The sequence below is a fragment of the Chroicocephalus ridibundus genome, chromosome 1 (genome assembly GCF_963924245.1).
Source record: "Chroicocephalus ridibundus chromosome 1, bChrRid1.1, whole genome shotgun sequence".
Lineage (NCBI taxonomy): Eukaryota > Metazoa > Chordata > Aves > Charadriiformes > Laridae > Chroicocephalus > Chroicocephalus ridibundus.
In genome coordinates, this window is record NC_086284.1 from 96,470,639 (window position 1) to 96,492,654 (window position 22,016).

The window sequence follows — 22,016 nt, forward strand, 5'->3', positions numbered from 1 at the left end:
TTAAATCTTTAAGGTCCCTTCCAACTCTACTATTCTACGTCAGTTCATTTTGCCAGGGAGCACCCAAGACCTGAGTACCGCTGGCAGAGGGAGGCAGGCGAGAAGGCTGTGCTGATAGGGAGGGAGCGGTGGTACCACCATGGCGCCAACACCATTGTGTGTCACCAGCAAAGCCAGAGGGGCTGCAGAACATGAACACAGGAGTTCTGGCTTTAGACTATCCCGTCATGACAAGCTGGACCCCACTCTGCCTGCAAAGGAGAACGGTGAAGCTGTTTGCCCTTTCCAAACATGGAGTAAAGGTGGCAGTGGGTGCGAGCATAAACTTCTGGGTTTGTAGTTTTGATTTGTTTGAGGCTTGATGGTTCAACAAGGAGGTCCAAAGTTGATGGCAACAAGAGCTGAAACACTTCCTCTGTAAGGACTTTTATTACTCACAAGCTTTTCCTCCACAGGAGATCATGGTTTTCCATTTTTATCTTGGAGCTGAGGAACTTAGAAAACCAAGCACCCTTTAACCATTTCAGCTAGATTCATAGGTTAAATTGGGTAACCATGGGATTACCCGATCAGCCTGTACTGCTTTGTCAGGCCTAAGCGACCCCACTGGGCCAGTGTCAACGTCACACCTGGGCGCAAGAGCATGAACACCAAGTTATGCCAGCCTGCGGTACCTGCTTACAGACTGAAAATGCCAGCTGGAAGAATTCCTGCTCTTCAAGGCGGGGAGGGAAAAAACCATCTCCACTCACAACTGCCCCTGCTGAAGTTGAACACTACCCCTATTTCAGCCGCACTTCAGCAACAGATAACTCGAATTTCACACAAGCTGTGTTTTAGAAATTTATTCTGTGAACTCCATGCTGGGTCTTTAGTTCTCCTTTTCCTGCACAGTCTTTGTTCCACGCAGTCGACCCGTACGACGCGCAGCAATGAGACCAACTTTGCGTCCAGCAGGAGCATCTCTCCTGATGGTTGAAGGCTTCCCGATGTGCTGATGGTTACCACCACCAAAGGGATGTTCTACAGGCTGTGGAAAAGGAAAGCATGTCATCAATATAATTAACAACAGAAGTGAGTAATGATGGTTAGCAGCAATAAACTGATTTAAGAGAACAAACAATTTAACTGCTTCATTTTTCATACAATGCAGTAACTATCAAGGGCTGCTAACTACCCTGATTAAGCGTGCAATTACAAGATAGTGTATGAAGCTCTCTTTCCAGATACATGCCAGACTCCTCCCCGTATCTAACAAATCCTTTCTAAACCATAAAAAAGGAGAGCGGAAACTGTAATTGAAAATGGACTCACATTCATGGCCACACCACGGACACGCGGCCAGCAGTTTCTCTTCGCCTTGTACTTGTGATAGGCCCGGCCAGCCTTCAGGATGGGCTTGTCGATACGACCCCCACCAGCAACAATTCCTGAAAAAAAAAATATCAGGAATGGTAACACACAAATGTAACAGACGAGTGCAAAACAAAGTGTTCAAAGAACAAGACTAATTCCTAATAATATTCAAGTTCTAGGAATAAGCTTCTAAAGACCAATCCCAAACAGCCCCAACTGTGTATTCAGACTAGTATTTTCCAGCCAGTGCTAACAGCGAGATCAGACTCAAGCTACCAGCCACACACTAACTGGTCTGCAAGGGGACGCATACTTTAATTATCATTTTTCAATCCATACATAGAGGATTGCGTTTAACACTTTCTAAAGCATTACCAGTTTTATTGCTAAAATTTCTTGGGTAACATTAGCAATAGTATGAATTGAAAGAGCTAACGGGACTTTCAAGTCCTTTGAAGTTTAATGCCTAGTTGTTTCATGATTTATTTAGTCAACTTTACTCGAGTAACAGACCACAGATTACTCACTTTGGGGTCTTCTACGCAGAGGCAGGCGAGTTCCAACCCCTTCCAACCCCTATCGTTCTGTCATTCTGTGTCACTTGCTGACTGCGTACAGCAGCCACCTCAGCTGCCAGTCAAGTGTACAACAAACCTGGTAAAACCTCTGCGTTTTGACAATGGTCTTTTCCTTCCTTGTCAGACCTTCCAGAATACTTCACCCAACTGAGGACACCTCCAGCACTACCCCCACAGGCTCAGTCTCTGTATCAGACGCAGGAAACCACCAATGCCATTTTCTGCAGAAGTTCTTCCCCAAGGCCTGCAGGTTTTACAGGCTGAGCAATTCCATCATAGTTTGAGGACAATCAGCATCTTTTTTTTCTGTCCTCCCGCTAGGTCAAACTACCTCCAAGTTTAAGTTCCCTATGCCGAAAGTAACACAGGTGTAATATACAAGTTAGGTACCTGTGCACAGACCGTGCCTGTGCATAATCCTGGGTCCAGACTGTAAATTATGCTATTTTCTAGACAATATTGGGAACTAGGGCCCTGTTTGAAAGCTTGCTTAGCAGTCTGTAAACTCAGTGACAAGTTCATAGTTGCCACTCCTTACCAACAACAGCTCTGTTTGCAGAAGAAATCACTTTCTTGGAGCCAGAAGGCAGCTTCACTCTGGTTTTCTTTGTTTCAGGGTTGTGAGAGATAACAGTGGCGTAGTTTCCAGAAGCACGGGCCAGCTTTCCACGGTCACCAGGTTTCTCCTCGAGGCAGCACACGATGGTGCCTTCCGGCATGGTGCCAACAGGTAGAACATTGCCAATGTTCAGCTGAGCTGCAAAGAGCAATCGGAGCATCAACAGCTTCATTCAGGCTCCTGTACCTGAATTACAGTTCTACCTAGTATGGGCCTTTGTGCACAGGAGGAGGGCACCGCATAAACGCTTCAGCAGCAACAGGCAGGGGCACTTTTTATTGTTCGACTTGAAACACAAGCTTCGCGTTCAGTGTAACAGAAAGGCAGGCAAAGCGGGACTCTAGACAGAACAACCCAAACACTCGACAAGAACTGTGGTTAGGCTTGTTCATCAAAGCAGGCTGTGTGAGGAGAGGGAAAGCTACATTTGCTTGAAGCTACTGCTTTGTGATGGCTCGCAACTGCACTTAAACATACCGGGCTTCATGTATTCAGATGACATCTGCTTTAGTGTTCTGAAACTACCCAGGCAACACACTTCCCGTCTGAACTCACCTTTCTTGCCGCAGTAAACGAACTGACCAGTATGAATACCCTCAGCGGCAATGAACAGCTCAGTTCTTTTCTTAAACCTGTACGGGTCACGGAAGGCAATCTTGGCAAGGGGAGCGCCTCGGCCAGGATCATGGATGATGTCCTGTTGGAACACAGATGTGCTTTAGAACAGGTTACAGCATTTACCACAGGTTCTGTAGAAATCCAAGAACTAGAAAAACTGGAGATGATTACTATTGAGGTAATTCTCCTTAGAAACCCCCCTTCTCAGAGGGATCTTGATTTCTCGTGACATGAACAAGTTGAGGATTCACACTTGGAAGAATACAACCTCCATACTAAGAAATTCACTTTCAGTAGTTGCCCAATCACCTTTGTGCAGAGGCAAAGCTGGATGCAAGCAGCAATTTCTCCAAGTGTTTTCTTAAAATGGACGTGTTTCTGATCTTCTGATATTAAGTACACTGAAGTCATATAAGCCCCTAAATGAAGGAGCACAGACTGAAAAAATATGTCTATTCTGTTCCTGAAGTACACTGAGATTTCAATACACAGCCATCTATTTAATTACAGTCAAACAATTAAAGCATTTTAAGATGTGTCTATTTTCTAGGAAAACTCAGATGTTGTTAGTGTCCAGTATTAATGTTTTTTCTGCTGTTTTCGACCCCGTGGAGCAACCCTTCCCCGCCCCCAACCCCCCCTATTTATTACATAAGTTTAAGTCAAAGCTACCTACTTACTTTTTATCATTATACTCAGTTACGGTGAGTGTGAAGAAAGTTCTTTCTACAGCCTGAAGACGACCGTGCACTAAATGGCTGAAGAGACAGCTAGATGTTCAGGGCATCCAGATGGGTAGCCAGTGCCACTATTTGCAATCTAAGTCACTGACACCCCAAAAAAATACCTAGAGCACACCTGAAACACTGTACCAGACCCCAAATAAAAGTACTGCCTTGCCCCCACTGCTCAGGAGTAAGATGATGAATACTACTTAGTGTTTATAAAAATTCATTATATTTTTTTTAAGAGATGCATTCAACTATGCAGACATCTCTCTCCACCCATGTTTCATGAGGTACAGAGAGTTTGTAGGTGATATAAAAGCACGCTGATATTTCTACGTTAGCAAAGGTCTAACAGAAAAGCATACTGCTGTCTATGTGCTGCTGTATACAATGAGCAGGAACATCTTTAACTAGATCAGGTTGCTCAGAGCCCCAAACAACCTGACCTTGAACGCAACCAGGGATGGGGCATCTACCAGTTCTCTTGGCAACCTGTTCCAGTGTTTTACCACCCTCAGAGTAAAAAACTCCTTCCTTGTATCTAGTCTAAATCTTCCCTCTTTTAGCTTAAAGCTATTACCCCTTGTCCAATCACAACAGACCCTCCTAAAAAGTTCGTCCCCATCTCTCCTGTTGGCTCCCTTGAAGTACTGGAAGGCCACTATAAGGTCTTTCCCGAGCCTTCTCTTCTCCGTGCTGAACAACCCTACCCCTCAGCCCAGAACATGCCCTAATTTAAGCAACATGACTTATTTAACAAAAAACCGAGAAGCCTGAACAAGGAACAGTGAAATGGCTGTGAGCGCTGCTGACAGGCCCTTAGACCCCTCACAAAGCGAGGTGAGGAGGCACGCGTGTCCCAGGGCGCCCGACACTGCGGGACAAGGCCGTTGAGGGCCCTTCCCGCCACGGACCCCTAGCAGCCCGGCCGCGCAGGGCCCGCCCTTACCTTGACGATACCCTTGATGTATCCGTGCCTCTCGGCGAAGTCGACGGCGCGGAGCTTGGCCGGGCCCTTCCTATGCTTCACGTGGGCGCGGAAGACGGAGCCCGCGCCCTTCCTCTGGCCTCGGATAACGCGGCCCATGGCGTCCTGCGGGCAGAGACCCGACACCCGACGTTAGCAGTGGCGGTGGCGTCAGACAGGGCACCCCTCCCCCTTAGCCGCTGACACCCTGCCCGGCCCGGCCGCACCAGGCCCAGAGCATCAGGCCCGGGCCCGGCTGCACCAGGCCCAGGCCCGGGTCCGGGTCCGGGCCTCCGGTCCCTCCGCGCAGGGCAGAGCCGTAGCGGGCGGCACCGGCGGCCGCAGACAAGGGGCGGATGGCGGCGGATGCGGGAAGGCAGCAACCGCGCTCCTACCTCGACTAGGGCCTCGCTGGGAAAGAAGGAAGCGCCGACGTCACCGCCGCGCCAAGGCCCTTCCGGCGCGGGGCGGGCAGGCGGCTGTCGCGCGGGCGTGACGTCACGCCGCGCCGTTGCCAGGCAACCGAGCTCTGGCGGTTCCAGAGGCCTGGGGAGGCGGCTCCGGGGGCCGCCCGTCCCCGGGCGGGCCGCGCCTTTCTCGGCCGGGGCGTCCTCGGTTCCCCCCGGGCCGCGCCCGGATGGCGCCGGGCGCCGTGGCCCGTCCCCGGGCGGGCGGGGTCTCTCGGGCGGGGCGTCCTCGGTTCCCCCCGGGCCCTGCCGGCTGGCGCCGTGGCCTGGCCTGGGGCAGGCCGGCCGGCCGGCGATGCCAGCTTCTCCGGTAGCTCGTCACGTCGTTTGAGGCAGCTCTGACGGGCTGTGGAGGAAGTGCCACCACCGCACTCCCGTCAAAGGGCTCTTGCTCCCCTCCTTTGGGGTTTTCTGGAGGCAGTTGGTGTTTAAAAGCTGGGAGGGCTGACAGCCCGTTGCCTGGAGGCCTCCCGCAAACAACCAGGTTCCCCCAGCCAAGAGCCATTCCTAAAATAAGCCGTCACGCCAAAGCCTTTCTTAATTATCCGGACCGAAGAGGCTCCCTGACTGATTATATTTTTTTCTGAGATTTCTGCACTGTGCAGTTTAACAGCTGTGGATTTCAGGCGAGGAAGTGACTGAAGACAAAACCCGGCAGCTGCTTTAAGCTGCGGTTGCCAGGTTTTTATCGATATTAATTAGGGCATAATTGAGAGAGAACACAAAGCAGAGGTAATCGTCTTAGTGTTCCTAATCAACTTGTGCTACGCCCTGGAAGGGGAAATGAAAAGTGCCTTAACTTCTTTAACAGCCCACTGGGTTTTCAGCATCAGAGGCCCTTCTTCCCCAAGAGGTCACTGCTGATGACCTAATTCTCTAGAGATGGACTATTTGACTTTATATTGACTCTTCGGAAATGAGGAAAAGCTCATCAGTGTAGGCCCATATGCGCAATTGTTCTCCTGGCCTTGAACTGGGAACCTAGGTGTCTGCCGTTTCTTGACAGATAACCTTTCCCACATCAGTCTTCCCAGGACAAATGGAAGTCACATCCCTCGTTACAGACCAAAATCCTAATACTAAGGGCTCTGAGGTTACTGTCCCTCCAACAAACAGCTAGTGTTCCAGCTTCTCAGCCTGAGCCCGGTTTGATATATTACCGCTCAACGTGTTACAACGAACTGCCACTTACTTTGGTTTACATTGATACCCCGTGTGTGAATATCTAGAGGCTTTGATTTATGGTTCCTGTTGGCTTCAGTTGTGGGGGCAGGAGCGTTGTTAGGTTTTGCTACTAAATCTGACAAGAAGCAGAGCATTAAGGAACTATCTGAATTTCCAAATAATGGCCATATAACCAGCAAATTACACCGGTCACTCTTTCATGAAAGCCTCCCAAGGCTCTGATTCCCAAACTCCTCCCAAGATGGAGTTTGGGAATCAGAGAAGACATGCAAGTAGATGACAGAACTGCATCAGTGATGATGTAAGTTTATAATCGACTTCCCCTGCTATAAGAAACAACACGAGCCGAACTCCTGCATCATTAAGGAATAACAGCACTGTACTACCTGACCTGGCCAAGCCCGGATTGAACTCACAATAAGGTTAAATGTTTTGTTTAACTGTACTTTCTCATGGATTGTGGATCTGAAGAAATGTAGGGAAGTAGTTTACACCTGATTGTGATCAAAAATACTGTCTATGGTTTGTCAGAACAGTATTGCTATGTGTGATACCAGTCAAATCTTGGTGCTGAAGAAATACGAGTGTTGAGCACTACCACCAATCACTATTCTGTTGAACTTTTAGGAGGCGGAGGCAGTGCTATGGTTTGAAATGAAGCTGCTTCCCTCCTCACTAAGCCCCCATTCCCTGATGTTGTCTCCCCAGAACGCATCCGCAGGGGATTTTGCTATGCGAGGTGGAGGTGGGGCAGTGGCAGAGATACAACAGGACAAGCCCATGCTGGATGATACAGCGTGAGACATAGGGCTACCGAAAGCACACCAAAAGCATCACCCACCCATATAGGTATCGCCTGGCACTGCCTACCAACAGCACCACCGCACAGCAGCTGTTCTCTAGTGCAGTTTTGAGTCCTGAGATTTTGGCCTTCAGGACATCAACTGTGGTGACTACAGCTGCTTTGGCTTAAGATGTTACTGTCTTTATTGGCCACCCTGCCTCTCTGCCAGGAGTTACAGCCGCATGGAGGCATGGCCAGCATGATGGATTTTCCTGACCGAGGCTTCTTTTCCCACCAGAACTCAGGCTGTGCTCGAGCTGGGGGAACTGCCTGAGGGTTCTCTGAGGCAGTTGTCTGGAGGCAAGCACAGGGATCTCCAGATGACCCGGGCACGTCCTGCACATCTGCACAGATCAGCTCCACTGTACAAGGGCTAGAGGTCTAAGGCTCTCGGGAAGCATTATGCCTCCTAGACATGCGCACAGAAATCTGGATGGAAGTCTCAACAGTGCTAGGCAAAATAGGGTATGTTTCCAAAGCACAGCTGCTGCATATCACAGCCTGATATTTTGGCAGCGACTTCCTTCTTTGGCTGCTTAAACTACAACACTCAGCTGAGGTGGCCGAGGCATGGCCCCACATCCTTGCTCCCAGGGCAGGAACATTCAGAAGCAGGGAAGCACCCACGCTGCTGTGGAAGGCCAGGTCTTACATCACCATAGCTACTTCCACAGGACTGTGTCTGTTGGAGCCCTTCCTCACACATCTCCCTGTGGCTGTCAAATTTGCTGGGATAATGCAGAAAGGATAAAAACTATCCCCCCCTGAGTCTAGAAGGGTTTTGGCAGAGTCCCACGTATCGTGCTGCAAACACAGCACACTGCTTGCATGGTGGGAACAAGTCAAGGGTGTGTTGCCTTAATTAATCCTTTCATGACAGTCACAGGCTATTTCGCTAAAGGTTAATTGCGCTGTAAATAGCAAAAGGGGTGGTGTTCTGCTTGTGACAGATGGCAGCCACCAAGAAATTCTGAAGAGACTGCTGTTTAGAGAGGGGGAAGAAACAGCAAAGTTTCTCTAGGACCCCACCTTGATAAGGGAACTGAGAAGAAGGGAAGCCCCTAACTCTTCCCTTTCATCTTTTGAAAAGCAAGAAAATAAAGGACGGCCATAGGATTCACATGAGCATTTCCTCTCTGAGAGTGATATGCTACAATGAAAATAATCCTGACCTCCTTCAGGTGGGCACATAGCTCTGTTCATGGTCTTGCTGACCTCCCTGGGGCTTTGCATGGGATTAGGAACTGACACTCGGACTCCAGCCAGGCTGCAGCGTCACAGCTCCAGTCTGCAAAAATAACATACCTGCTAATCCCCAGCAAACACGCTCAGGGCGATCCTCTTACCTCGGGCTGCTGCTCCCAGAGCAGGGCACAAGGGGTGCAAGTCACCTGCTGCCACTGAGGCAAAGGAAGGGGCACGGAAAGGAGCTACCACACAGATTGTTGAAGGGTCAAAGCCTCACCTCCAGCTGTGCATCCAGAAAAAATCCCTGGACTTCGAGGAAACATCCTGGGCCTGCAGTGTCCTGTATCTAAAAGTAAAGGAGTGCTTTGTGAGAATCCCCTCATAGCAGCCCCTCTCCATTACACCCTCAGCATCCTGGAGAGGCACAGGCCACTCACTCATCTGTATTCAACTCTTCTGGCTTTTTAGAGGAGACAAAAATCCCTCTGCTGAGACACCACAGGCCTCCATTCCAGTGACTGCTCCCAAAATAAATACCTTGGCTTTCTTCAGAGGAATTTCTCCTGAAAGGACCAGCTTTTGTTTGCTGTCTTGAAATAAATATTCACCCTCAACTGTACCCAGCTCCCTCCTTCCCAGCCTGTCTCATTCCTAAACCCTGGAGGGAGCTCCAGGAAAATTACTGGAGCTTTCCTTTCTGTTCTTGCATGAAGCAGATGAGGTCTCTGGCCTCACGACAACCTCTTAATCATAATTAAATTGTAGCTCTTCTCAAAACCTTCCCTGTAGATATAGCACTGGGTGACTTGGAAGGAAACCTTTGTCTTAACAGGGTTTCCTGTGTTTGCAGATCATAATTTGCGAGGCAAAAATGTACATAGAAAAATCCTTACCAATTACCTAATCTGCATGCTCAGTTTGAGCTCCCTTTTGGGTTATCGTTTTCGTGCATCAGCATAAAAGAAAGAACTGGCAGCCCTCTCACTTCGCAATGTGGCATTCACTGGGCTTACAAAGGTGTGGCAGAGACATCGCCCGTGAGGCACGAGAGACTCCAGCTGTGCCAGGGCAGGTTTTATCACAGAAGCATGCAGGTGAGATCGGAAGTGCACGCAGAGGAAAAGATGCCAGTCGGGTGACTCTGCTTTCTTACCTAAGAGGGAGCTGACTTCTGCACAGCCCGAGCCCCTCCCGGAGGATGTGGGTTTGCAAGCATTTTCTGTTATTTTCCATCTAAGGACAGTCTGGATCCCTTGCGAGAGGGGAAACCCAGAGCTGCAGAGCTGGAAAGTCCCAATCAAAACAAAGCAATTTACACTTCACAGATGGGATTAGCAATGCCTTATTAATTAGGTTCTGGTGACCTCTAGAGGCCTTTACCCCAAAGCACCTGATTTCCGACGATCTTCGCTGTTCTGGAACAGTGAGTGCAAGAGTTCTCCTTTATTTTAGTTTCAAGCCAAGATTAATTTTACCTTAATGGAGAAGGGAATAAAAATCGATGGTTACTCTCTTCCTCCCACTAAACGTGGTAATAATAATTCCCAAGGTACAGCATCCTCAATGTCTGCACAGTAACTGTTGTAGGTGTTCTGGAGAAGCCAGAAATTTGCTTTGCACATTGTCAAGTAAGAGAGGAGCTACTTCTCTTCCTTCATCATCTCTAACGATATACTCAACGAATACCCTGGAAAAACTGCCCACCTACCTGATGAGGTAATCTGGTTGCTTACATGCACGTAAGCCATGTGTGCTTAAGATATGGGCGTTACACATGCATTAAGATACATGTCTTTGCAGGACACAGCCTCTGTGGACTAGTCCTTGCAAGGGAGTGCTTAAATACTGTGTTACTCCTCTCAGTTTGGAGTATGACCATGAGTTCTGAAAAACTGTTTTCAGCTGGCAACAGTGAAAAATTGACAACCCACCAGATTCAAGGCTGTATGCGGGAAAATTACTTTCTACCTGTCTTGTAAAACAACAATAAAATTACCTGCAGAGAAGAATGATGCAAGAAAATATCTAAGAAAAAATGTGTTGTTTTAGTTATACATCTGGATAAGCTTTTTTTCTTAACGAGATAAATAATAGGGGCAGCTGACGGAGAAGGGGAGAAATCCACTGAGCTAATTTTCTTTCCTCTTGAGCAGCTGAGATATGGGATCAAAACTCTACGGAGGAATTAAGAGAATTGGAAGGAGAGACAGAAGAGCAGTGAGACGCTGCCCAGAGCAAGGTTGGGGAGTTAACTGAGAGAGGCTTACAGCCATAGAGAAGCTTAGCAAGAAAAGGATAGCAAAGCTGGAGGAGGTGAAGCATATCTGCAGCAATGCACAGCTCAAAGAACTCTTTAGCAAACGTGCAGTCCTACAGTGATGTGTGGGAGTCCTCCTAAAGATTTCTAATTTAAGAGCACCCAGCTGTACTTCCAGATTTAATTCTTAGTTGCTTTTCCTACCCAGCCCCCCAATAAATTGTTTTTCTCTTTGCATTTCCTAATGGGCCTCCTACCAACACTTTAGCGGCAGCGCTTGTTTGGTGACAACATCCCTGGAGGCTACAGCCAGGGTACTTGTGCATCCAGCTTAGAAACCAAATACAATAGCATAGGATTTTCTCTTGCTTGATAGATGTGACCCATAAGAGAGGAAAAAAGTGCACGTTTTGGTATTTTTTTGTACCCTTATGGCATAATGAAGGATGAGCTTTTTTAATAAAACATAAAGTGTCGTTATTTTCCTGGTTGCTTATTTTCATAATATCTTGCTTTGGTCTTGCTCTTTTTGCCATGTAGGCAACAGAGCTGAGGGGATTTCATGCCTCCAAACAGAAAGGAATCCTGAGCGACTGAGGGGAATTAGAAATGGAGTAAAGGGGAAAGGATTTTAAAAGAATTTTTATTCAGACCGTGTAAAAAGTCTTCTGAGATTGTTTAAATCAAAACTCCTGAAAAACACATGGGAGAAAAGCTCAATTTGTTAAAGATCTGCATTCTCCTGCATCTTTTAAGTGCAACCTACCAAGCTAATTTGATTTCGTTGGTCCTCCAAGAGGTCCTTTAGTAAAAGAAGGCTGGGGCTGGGGGGAACCTCTGTTTTTTGATATTTGTGAGATAAAAAGAAAACCCAGCTCTAAGGCCACTTGCATAAGCTTTGTAAAGCTCTATGAAGTAAAAAAAAAAAAAACAACAACAAACCAAAACCAAAACCCCCAAAACATTTCTTTTGTAGTTACCAAGAAATGCTGGCTCCCTATAGCGCACAGGCATTTTTAATTTACACAAGTTTGTTGGCTGGATACTTTTTATCAATAGTACAACGGTGCTAATCAGAAAACGACAGGTAGTTTTTATGTGGATTTTTCTGGGTAAAACCTTTGGAATTTTTCTGATTTCTTAACCAAAAATGAGAAAAAAATATTGCTCCTGTTTTTTCTCCAGATACTGTTTTTCCTTCCTTTTTCAGAGATAAAATAGGAGGAAGAGAAAAAGGAAAGACAGGCGAAAGAAAACAATCATAAAATGGGAAAACAGAGAAGTGAAACTCCTCCTCCCTCCACGTAACTGTTGGGTTTTTTTTTTCATTAAATATGCATTTAAGATTTCCATTTCCAAATGGAAAAAATGTGACCGGCTTCAAATACAAGAACAATGCTTGAGGGAAGGCCTAAAGAGAGCCATAAATCAGGGCAGAAAATATTTTGCTTGGGGAACACATCATGATTAGGACATAAATAATCCTGTTTTCTTCTATATGCAACGCAAAACAAACACAGCTGTGTGCACAGGCGCACGCACATACACAACACTCGTACACATACACACGTCTCGGCCCCATTTCCCCAGGGTGGCTCTCTGACGGCACGAGAGTGAAGGGCTATGACAGAGGGGTGGGTGACACGGTGTCTGCTGAAAATCTCAGTAAAATAGAGTAGCAGGGCCAGGCTCGCAGGGAGCACTCAGAGATGTTACCAGGAGGAAGCAGCCCCTTGGCTGCTGCCCAACAGGAAACTGTGTACCAGTCCCCGCAATAAAATACTACTTATCTTTTTAGTAATCGCGACAGTCCCAAATTATTTGCTTCTCTGTGGCAGGATCACACAATGGAGGGTGGCCTTAAATTGGGGCTGTGCTGGGAGAGAGGCTGGTCAGGGTACGTGTCTACTCCCAGCTTTACTCCAGAGCTCAGGACCACTGCGCAAGTCCTGCACAGGTTACCCGTGTAGGTACAATATCTGGGTCTCCAGAGCCCTCCACCTGACCCGGGCTCTCAGGAGCCTGTTGCTAGCACACAGCAAGTTTGAGGGTCACGCTGCTGAATCTGGCCTCACTGCATGGGCTCCGCACAGACCCATCGCATGGCCCATGGGAGAGAGGGTGCTCTCTGGGTTGGGCCAATCCAAAGCACCCTGTGCCCTCCCAAATCTCAGCTCAGTCTCAAGGCTCTCTTGGTGGCTCTCCAGAGTTTGCCCTCCCAACAAAGATGGTATTAGTCTTCCTTGTCTCCCTTAGTCTAGTCTTGACTAGTCTCCCTTAGTCACTTTCAGCACCAGAAATGAATACAGAGGTTTTTCCATTTTCCACCTGAGGAAAGGTAGCTTACTCCAGTGTCTTCAGGGACACTTGCAAAACCCAGCACATGTAGACCTGCAGTGGGCCACACAAGTGGGGCAACTGCTTTCCTTACCAGTCCTGAGGAACTTCCAAGATGAAAGCAATTCAATTCAAGTGAGTCTGAGGCATCTGGAGGAACCCTGGGTGGGCCAAAGCTCTTTTGCAGGGAGAAAAGCAAAATCATGTACCTTTCAGCAGAACTTGCTGGGATCTGTGTGTGTGGGATCCCTCTTCGATCTTCTGGTGAATTTTTCCATGACAGGCGTAATCCAACCTAATCACTTCCATTTGACCTGGTTTAATCACCACCTTCCTGAAATGGAGTTAATAGGCGCTTACTGCTAACCAGCAAAGCAGGGAGGACGGTTCATAAAAGATCTTGGAAAATCACTCTACAGTTGCCAACGCACTCAATTTTTTTTTTTTTTTCTTTTAATTCATTAACCAGAATTGGTAACTTCTGAGGCCTAAGCCACAATAGATGGTGAGCTCACTAAGCTAAAAATACTGACTCGCCAATGACAGAATACTAATGAATCCTCCACAGGAAAACTAATCTGTCATTTCCCTCCCCACAGGAACACACACAAGTGGTTAAATATCTAAAGATTTTGTACAACCTCTCTGCCTGTAACATTATACACTGAGACATTGATTCAGGTGCTGTAGGCATATATTTTCCTTCTTTCAAGATTTGTTTTTGGATTATAATTCCTGCAATAGCACTAATTTTAATTTTGCTTTGCAAGCATGAGAGCATTCACAAATAGAGACTATGCTTTTTAGTTGGTTTTGGTTTTACTCTCAGATGTATGTCAGGGAGCAGGAGGAGCCGGGCTGCTCCGTGTGGTGGGATGAGCCGGGAGCCCCGGGTAGCCCTGGGGCAAGCAGTGCCCTCAGCACGACGGTGCAGACCCAGGCATGGTGCTCCCTGGGCAGTGGGTGCCGGGGTTGGGGAGTTCCAGGTCAGGCTCCTCGGGGTGACTCAGGGCTATTAGTGCACTGAGGGCCCCAGTGATCCCACAGCAGGGCAGCAGTACTGTCCTAGTGAAAGCTGAAGACTGCTTCATGGTTTAGACTACTCTACGTTCTCTAAATTTCACATTTGTCGTGCTGTCTTGAAATCTCCTGGAAGCGAGGGATTAGAGCAATGTTGATACGTCATTTGAGCTGGGGTTGTCAAGTTACAGCCACCTCCTCCTTCCTCCAAAAAGATCATTTTACGCATATTTCCTTGTTCTCCTTTGAGTGACAACATTTGTAACCATTGGGCTGTGGTGACACGCGCACTCCAGGTGTGTGAGCTTGGCTAACGGTACGTATATGGTACACCACACTTGGCGCTAAGAGCATGAGGGGGAACGTGCGCTGAGTTCATTGCGGTTCACCTCCGCTCCTTCTCAAATTGAGATGGGAGTGTCTTTTTGCAGCAAAACCACTGCATCTTAGCAACTTTATGCATTTGTCACCTGATTAGACCAAACGTTCTTTTTCTCCCTTCCCTGCTACCTGTTGGCACCCCTTTTTTGTCTTATGGATTTTCTTTTCTGTTTAATTACTGCTTATTTTTTTATTTAATTGTTTGTTTGTTTGTTTAGGCTTTAAACATGGATCTTTGAAATAGCAAAGACACATAATGCCATCACTGCCTGGAAAAATCTCACAGCCCAGGGTTGGGCCCTTAATGGACTTACACTGCAACAATCTCAATTGCCCGTTGTCTTCTCATCTCTCAGTGATGATACCATCACCCTCCCTGCCTTCAACACCAAGCTCACCTGCTGTTCTTCTACTGAGAAAAGGACCTTGGCATCATCTGTGGATAGAGTGCATTTGCTCTGTTCGACCTCCTCATCAGCATCAGAGGTGAGTGGGATGCAGCGTTCACAGATACCATACCGGGGGACTTTGCTCATGCCCCAGTGAGAGGCGAGTATCACAGAAGAGCTGGCAGTCTTCCCATTGAGTACAGTTCCTGGCTCCTTGCTACTGGAAACTTACTCATTCATGGCAATGTGTTAGTTTAAGGCAGAGGCTCAAACAGCAAATGCTTATCTTACCACCCTAAGACCCCTTGTGTAACACTCCTGTGTTCTCCAAAACCAGTGAGACTGAAGAAGAGGAAGGATTCAGGGCAGCTGGAGGACTTCTGCTGGCTGTGCACTCTCACCGAGAGGACTGTTGCCCAGGAATGGGAGGCAGTGGAGGTGTATGGCTGGACTCTGATAGATGTCAGTCTTGAAAAATTAATTAATAAACAAACAAGACCTTATATCCCCACAAGCACTGTTATCAGAGAAGCGGGTTGCTTGCGAAGCCTCACTGCCATCTAGCATGAGCAGAAGGTCTATATTTAATCCTTTGAAATTTCCCAAATAAAAATTCTTTCGACATGAACTGAAACTTCTGACCACCATAAAATACATGGTAAGGTTACATGTCCCCGCTTCCTCCCTGTTGCCGCAATACAGCCTTCATACTTCTGTGTTTGGATCATCAGGTTTCCAATGCTAACACCCAGTCTCCAGCAGCGTTGCTACACAGCAGGGAATCAGAACATGTGTCGGACAAAACCTGACAAAGCAACACTTGGATCTAGGTCTGGCACAGCAAACAGGAGTTACTTGTACACCATACCTGGCTCTCATTCAAACACGGAGCCTGATGAATTCACACTAGCCCAGACATGCAGAACAGAATCTCCCTTTTTCCTTTCCGCAGAGATATCTCTTCAGACAGTGCGTTCAGCTCCTCGTTTCTGTGCTCCCACAACTACCATCCACCTAGGCAGCCTGACTGCTGGCCACCCCCATGGCACGCAGACACACTTGTGTGCTCCTACTATTAACACAAACTGCAGAATTCACTGCTGACATGGGGCATGTTTGAACCATCAAGATAAATGGGTACCTCTCTTCTTCCTGCAACCGCAGCGCTGCCAGCGTGCTGCTACTCACTCACTACTGCTACAAGTACTGTCACAAAGCAGGCAGCAGACAGTGCTGAAACTCCAACTGCATCTCCTAAACCATCCAGATTGACTAGCTTGGCCTCCTGCGTAACTGTGACCAAGAAATCCTCTGCTGGACTTAATAGCTTATGAGGGACTATCAAGAGTCACGGGACATGCAGCCTTCATGTGATGACACCTAAGATGGCAAATTCACCTTTCATCCTGATGGTCTTTTAGCTTTTCTCTCCCACCCCATGGTTTCTTGATCCCTTCCCATTTTCCCCTGGCTGCTATCGCTTCCCAGTAGTGGAAGCAGACTTTAGTTTCTGTTCCAGAATCGGCAGAGGTTTTTAACTCCGCATTTTAGTTTGTTTTTGCAGAGGCTTCAGTGTGTAATACCTTAACTCCTCATTCACTGGTTGTTGGAGTTGACTTTTGTCCTTTCCTGTCTTCTGGGTCAGCTCAAGGCTCCTTAGTGCCGCTCACTCTGCAGTAATGAAGTTATGGAGAAATGTTACAAACCTTTTGATTAATATAAGTATTATTATTCCATGATAAATATATGATGAGTTTACACATTTATAGGGATTATCTTTAGTTATGTTTTATGTTCAAAACAGAAAAGTGCAAATATCACAAACACATAAAATATGCTGAATTTAGCCATAAAGTATTTCTCAGCTTTGCCAGTTCCTGATGGAAAAGAGATTAAATCAGACTGGGAATGTAGTAACCTCACCCACAAATTTAAGACTGATTTGGTGGCAGGAGATCACACAGATACTGGTGTTTTTTATGGGATCACTTGGGATTAGGTGGCAACTTGAGTATTTTGTCAGGCTGTACCAGGAACCAATTCAGCATGGCTCTGTTTGTTCTTCAGCTTATACTCGAAGCTTAACATGTACACGCCTCAACCTTGAAACGATTTCCAATGTTTCTATTGAAAACATATGCAAGCTAGGCACAGTCAACCGTGGTATGATTTCTCTGAGATGTATCTGAAGTGCTGGGGTTCCTGAAAAGCTTTCAGGCTGTTCTGGAGGGAAACACACAGCTCCTGTCCATGGCACACGTCACCCCCAGCTTCCGCACCTGCCTGCGGGTCTGGAAGGCCAAGTCCATAGAACGTAATAACTCTTGTCCTCCCAGTTTCTCTCTGCTCTGTGCTTTAAAACAGTTAACTACTGTGGGGTTTCTTCACATCTCTAATTCTGTGTTGGCTGTCACATACCCGGGCATCCCCTCCGTAGCAGCAAGAGTAACTTCCTAGCCCTGGTATTTTCAGTGCCCATCTAGAAGTTTGGAACGGGGCAGTGAATTTGAACCCTAACGGTTCCTGTGTGCTGTTATTGTTGATTTGGGGATGTATTCGCTTCTTTTCTTTTCTACCTTAATTTTGTATTTGTATAAAAGTTAAGAATCCCGGCGGATATTTTTAGTGCAGGTTCCAGGGACTTTGTTTTTTTTCTTAAAGTTTTAGACAGGGGACTCTGAGTTCTTTGTTAGCCAGTGCATTTTCCGTACTGGTGCCGTATGTTAAAGGAGCTGGAATAAAATTGGCATGTTATCCAGTTTCACCCAAATGAGGTTGTTGAGCAGGATCCAGAAGATCTGTATCCGCAGAGGGCAAACACAGTATTTAAAGAGAAACAAAGACTGTGATTTATTTCATTATTTACTAAGTGCTGTCACGGTGCTCAGTACTATATAAACATTCTCTGCCCCGGGTTATTAATACTACCAGGCACAAGCAGGTTCAAGACTCAAACACCTTACATGAAATACTCCCTGATTAAAAGAATAAAAACTTTATGGACAAGTTAAAAGGACAAGTTATCCGTAGAGGAATCATGTTAATGAAACTTCAGACTTCAAAAAAAGCTATCTGTTCCAATAAGAAAAAAAAAAAAGGCATTTGAGGACCTAACTCTCTACCTATCCCTGAATAACTCCCCCTTACTGACTATTGCTATAATACATTGTCTGCCCTGTTGGGTGTATGCCAGAATAACTTTTTGTTGCATGAGAAGGAACATGCAGTCCTCCAGCAAATATGGAGAACTAGTAGGAGATCAGATTTTAGGGGTTACACTACATAACGATCCCATATTTAAGAAGAACAAGAAGGTTTTGGTCTTCAGGCTGCTCAGCTCTGTGAATGCTGCAGGGTCCCCAGCCTGTGTCATGAGTGGCTGGACAGTAAAATGGAAAATGTGCTGGAGGAAAGACAGTATGAAAGGACTGTTAAAGTGCATGTCTTTAACTGTTACAGAAGGACTAAGAGAGACAAGCTATTTGAAGGCATGCTGGCAGAAGAAGTGTTTTACTTAAAGATAACTTAAACACCTTACAAAATCTTGAGAAAGGCTGGGAAAATTATATTTTTACCTAAGCATATTAGGCTGAAATAACCCCAAAGGTATACGATTCCTTAATGAAAGTATCAGTGAGAATAAAAAAAAAAGTGTCTGCATGCTTAGATCAGTGAAGCTTGTACGTTACGTAAGGCCACTTAAAAGACAGAGCTCTCCCAAGAATTACAAATTATTCTGGGCCCATGAAAATCATCCTGGTTTTAATTACAGCATTAAAGACAAACCCACAAAGTTATAAGTTCTGCTGACATGGCAAGAACTCATTATTCTGGACAAGGGATCACACAGAAATTGTAAATAATGACTGTGAGAGATTTCAGTACTTGCTATTTTTGTCTTTAGAAATGTTCTTCATTTCAAAAAAGTCATTAGCACTTGTGCTCAGCCAAAACTTGCTCATAAGACTAACCAGGATTTCTTAACATAAACTGTTTTTAAAAGGATACTGTCAACTCCCAACTAGTCAGTTTTTCAGAAGAATTTTAGAGATATTTCAGTACCTGAATCCCTGGGGTGATGCCTGTCCTTCTGTCACAGTACTTTACTTTTTTTCCCAGTGTTTTACCTTGCCCTGTTGCAGCATCAAAGGCTCCACACAAGCTCGGGGAACCAGAAAATACGGAGGAAGTGGTGAAACCGAGAGCCTGAAAAGCACTGTCAAAGCTGAAAATAAGCCAGGGGAGCTAAACAAAGAACCGAAAACGTATATATTCTTTTATTAATTTTCAGTTCCAGGAATTGTTTGGAAAAGAGAGAAAAATGTCAGGTAATGATAGCTCTATAAGGTAATGTTTAATTACAGACAATACTGCAATAAAAAAAGGAAAGACAGAATATAAATTCTCTTCTGATATGAAGAGGACTTTTAAAAAATAAAAATATTTTTTAAAAGACAAATATTTAGCCAAAGCAAGAGTGCAGCATGTTGTGGAAAAGTCGTACAATACAGTTCCTCTGCCTTGGCACTTTAAAACAAAAGTTTGTTATGAATATTGTGATCCAATGCCAGGATGAGTTGCTGGAGATGGTACGCTGACTTCAGTGGGTACTGCAGGCCAAACTGGGAGAGGAGCCCCTCAGATATTCAGACAAGAGTTGTACAAGTCCATAATGCATTTTATTGCATTACGTTAGTTTCAGCAGCCCTATCCTGCCAGTGGGATTTGTGTAGCCGGGCCCTTCTTCTTGCAGGGACCCTAGACGATAGCAACGAAAATCTTTCCATAAGGATGACACTACAAGACTGTAACCTGAGATGGAGGAACAAGGTAGCAGTTGAATAGGATGGAAAGTTCTCTAAAGCTAAAGCTGCTAGAGTTTAAGCTACACTGCTTCTGCCACGTTTATCTCAGTACTAGACATACAATTAGTACCACATCAGAAAAAAACCTCTGACTTTCTGATTCTAGCTGGAGCATGACAAAGATAACTGCGTGTTTATCCAACTTTTGGTGATGACTTCTTGGAAAGTTATTTGTGAAGATGGAAAAACCCTAACTCTTCCTGTTTGTTGGAACAGAGTCTAGATGCCTGGGAATTTGTGACTGACTAGACAGAAACTTGTACAGCTAGACCTGTGTGAATAAGGAGCATTAATTACTACCATGTCCTGGTAAGTGAGAATTCACACCATTACGATACCACCCAAGAATCCGTTCCTGTGCAGGTGAAAGGCAGAGGTGGGTGAAGGGGCAGAACTGCTGACAGAGGGGTGGATATATCTGCTGTGTAATCCTTTCCCTTCTCCCAGCCCCCTTTTAGCAACTTCCTTGTCAGAATTCAAACGCTGCTGCCCCGCTTCTGGTGCTAGATTTGCATGAATGTGAATCCTACCGGGACCTTTGTTTGGTCTTTTCTCACCTTCTGCATTTGCTTGAGAAGGGCTGCAAGGAGAGCCCTAAAAAACAGCCACTGCAAGCCCCTCCCCAGTCCAACACCAGCTTTACTCCAGATGAAGAGGTTCGGATCTGGTAATCCAGATCACCCATGCAAGATGAATTTCATGCATAAATGAGCAGGCATATGAGTCTATCATTATAGGCTCATACCACCTAACTTTAGCTGTCTAACGTTAGATGACACATAGGCAGAAGCACCCTTTGGAGGTGCTTGTGTCTCCTGTTGACTCAGCAGGATGACTAACCCCCCCACTGGTGCCTACGGACAGGCTGGGCGTGTTCCCCCTCCCACTGTGCCAGACCCTCACTAGGCAGTTTTCCATATATAGCAGTCAGCTCACATGCTACACATACATCACTCGTGGTGCCTGCTGATATCTTAAGACACAATTATAAAATAGTTATTTGGAAATGGCAGTTTCTTAAAAAGGCAGCCTAAGTTAAAGCTTGGGATGCAACTCTTCTCCCCTGCTTTCTTCTTTCCATTTGTCTTTCCAGCTGCTCTCACTGTTGTCTAGCATTTGACACTGCTGTAAAAGTTGTTGTGCCTCAATGTTCCAAAAGACAAGATAACCTTCTGCTGTGTTTTATATGGGGTCCATTCATGAAGATCAGAACTTTCTATCCTGCAATGGCAAAGAGTTAATATCCCTGAGATATTCCACTATTCTACAGCTGTAAAAAAAAGAAGCCAAATCAAACCTAAAAGAATTTAGTATGGAAAACATATTCCAGCTTTAATGACACACTGGGATTTTGCTTAGGTTTCTTTATTACAATGAGTCATAGTATGTAAACTTCAGATGCAGTTACTGAAGTCACGTGTCTGCCTTATTTCAGCTTTGGGAACAGAGCAGCAATGCCAACATCCTTCACTGCCTTTCAGGAAGGACTTGAGAAGTCCCAAAAGACAACAATGTTATGGTACCCTAATAAGCAATGTGTTGCTTTTTCACCCTTTGGCTAGAAAATAAAGGGGCAGATTCTCTAGACAAGCCCACTCCACGTTAAGTCTTCCTATAAACACCTTGGCATTGCTAATGCTGGCTCAACCCCGCTCCCATTTGGGATGGCCTCCCAAAAGGATGTCTTGTTCTCTATCTGTCTGGCCTGCCTTAAACAGAAGTGAGCCATCCACAGGTAAAATCAGCAGAGCTCTGTTAGTACTGGTAGTTCCACTGCTACTCTTATTACCAGAGCTGTACTGATGAGAAATCCCTTCAGAAGGGCTAGGGTGAGTGGAGTCCAAAACCAGCTCCCCACCCCTCTCCTTACCTCTCAGCTAGGCTCTACAGAGAAACTAAGCAGAGAGATTTTCACCGTTCTCATTCATCAGGTGAGTTTCCTGCAGTGCACCTCCGCAGTCCTGCAAATAGACTCACGGAGAGGGGTGGAAAGGGAGACAGAAGGCTCCCCTGGTTCCGTAAGTGCAATGCCCATTCTTGCAGGTATAAAAGGCCAGCATGCAGTCATCTATATAAAGAATGTTCTTCAGATGGGTTATGTATAACTCCCCGATGGCACGGGTATCAAATGAAGGTCGAACATCAGAGACCTTTAGGCTATTACGAAATATGACTCACGGATTAGTTCACTGCCTGTCAGATTTTCCATTATGAAAC

The 22,016-nt window shown here is 46.1% G+C and overlaps 1 protein-coding gene and 1 long non-coding RNA gene across 2 annotated transcripts; both read right to left on the reverse strand.

Annotated features, from left to right (window-relative positions):
- Positions 1–830: 830 nt before the first annotated feature.
- On the reverse strand, positions 831–5,411 carry RPL8 (ribosomal protein L8). Its single transcript, XM_063344013.1, has 6 exons — positions 5,262–5,411; positions 4,849–4,992; positions 3,109–3,250; positions 2,473–2,691; positions 1,315–1,430; positions 831–1,030 (listed from the first exon to the last, which is right to left on the reverse strand). The coding sequence occupies exons 2-6, from the start codon at positions 4,984–4,986 to the stop codon at positions 872–874; spliced, it is 774 nt and encodes a 257-aa protein (XP_063200083.1). The 5' UTR covers positions 4,987–4,992; positions 5,262–5,411; the 3' UTR covers positions 831–871.
- A 3,446-nt stretch (positions 5,412–8,857) lies between these two features.
- On the reverse strand, positions 8,858–21,811 carry LOC134524029 (uncharacterized). The gene is made up of 4 exons (XR_010073483.1): positions 21,670–21,811; positions 16,518–16,605; positions 13,354–13,478; positions 8,858–8,896 (listed from the first exon to the last, which is right to left on the reverse strand). It is a non-coding gene; the product is annotated as an uncharacterized LOC134524029 (long non-coding RNA).
- Between the last annotated feature and the right edge of the window lie 205 nt (positions 21,812–22,016).

Bases quoted from the DNA above. Each gene is read 5' to 3' on its own strand.
- RPL8 (XM_063344013.1), bottom strand. From the start codon at position 4,986: ATGGGCCGCGTTATCCGAGGCCAGAGGAAGGGCGCGGGCTCCGTCTTC. The intron at 2,692-3,108 runs GTGAGTTCAGAC...TGCTCTTTGCAG, and splicing joins CGTTTACTGCGGCAAGAAAG to CTCAGCTGAACATTGGCAAT. The intron at 1,431-2,472 runs GTAAGGAGTGGC...TTTTTTTTTCAG, and splicing joins TGCAAACAGAGCTGTTGTTG to GAATTGTTGCTGGTGGGGGT.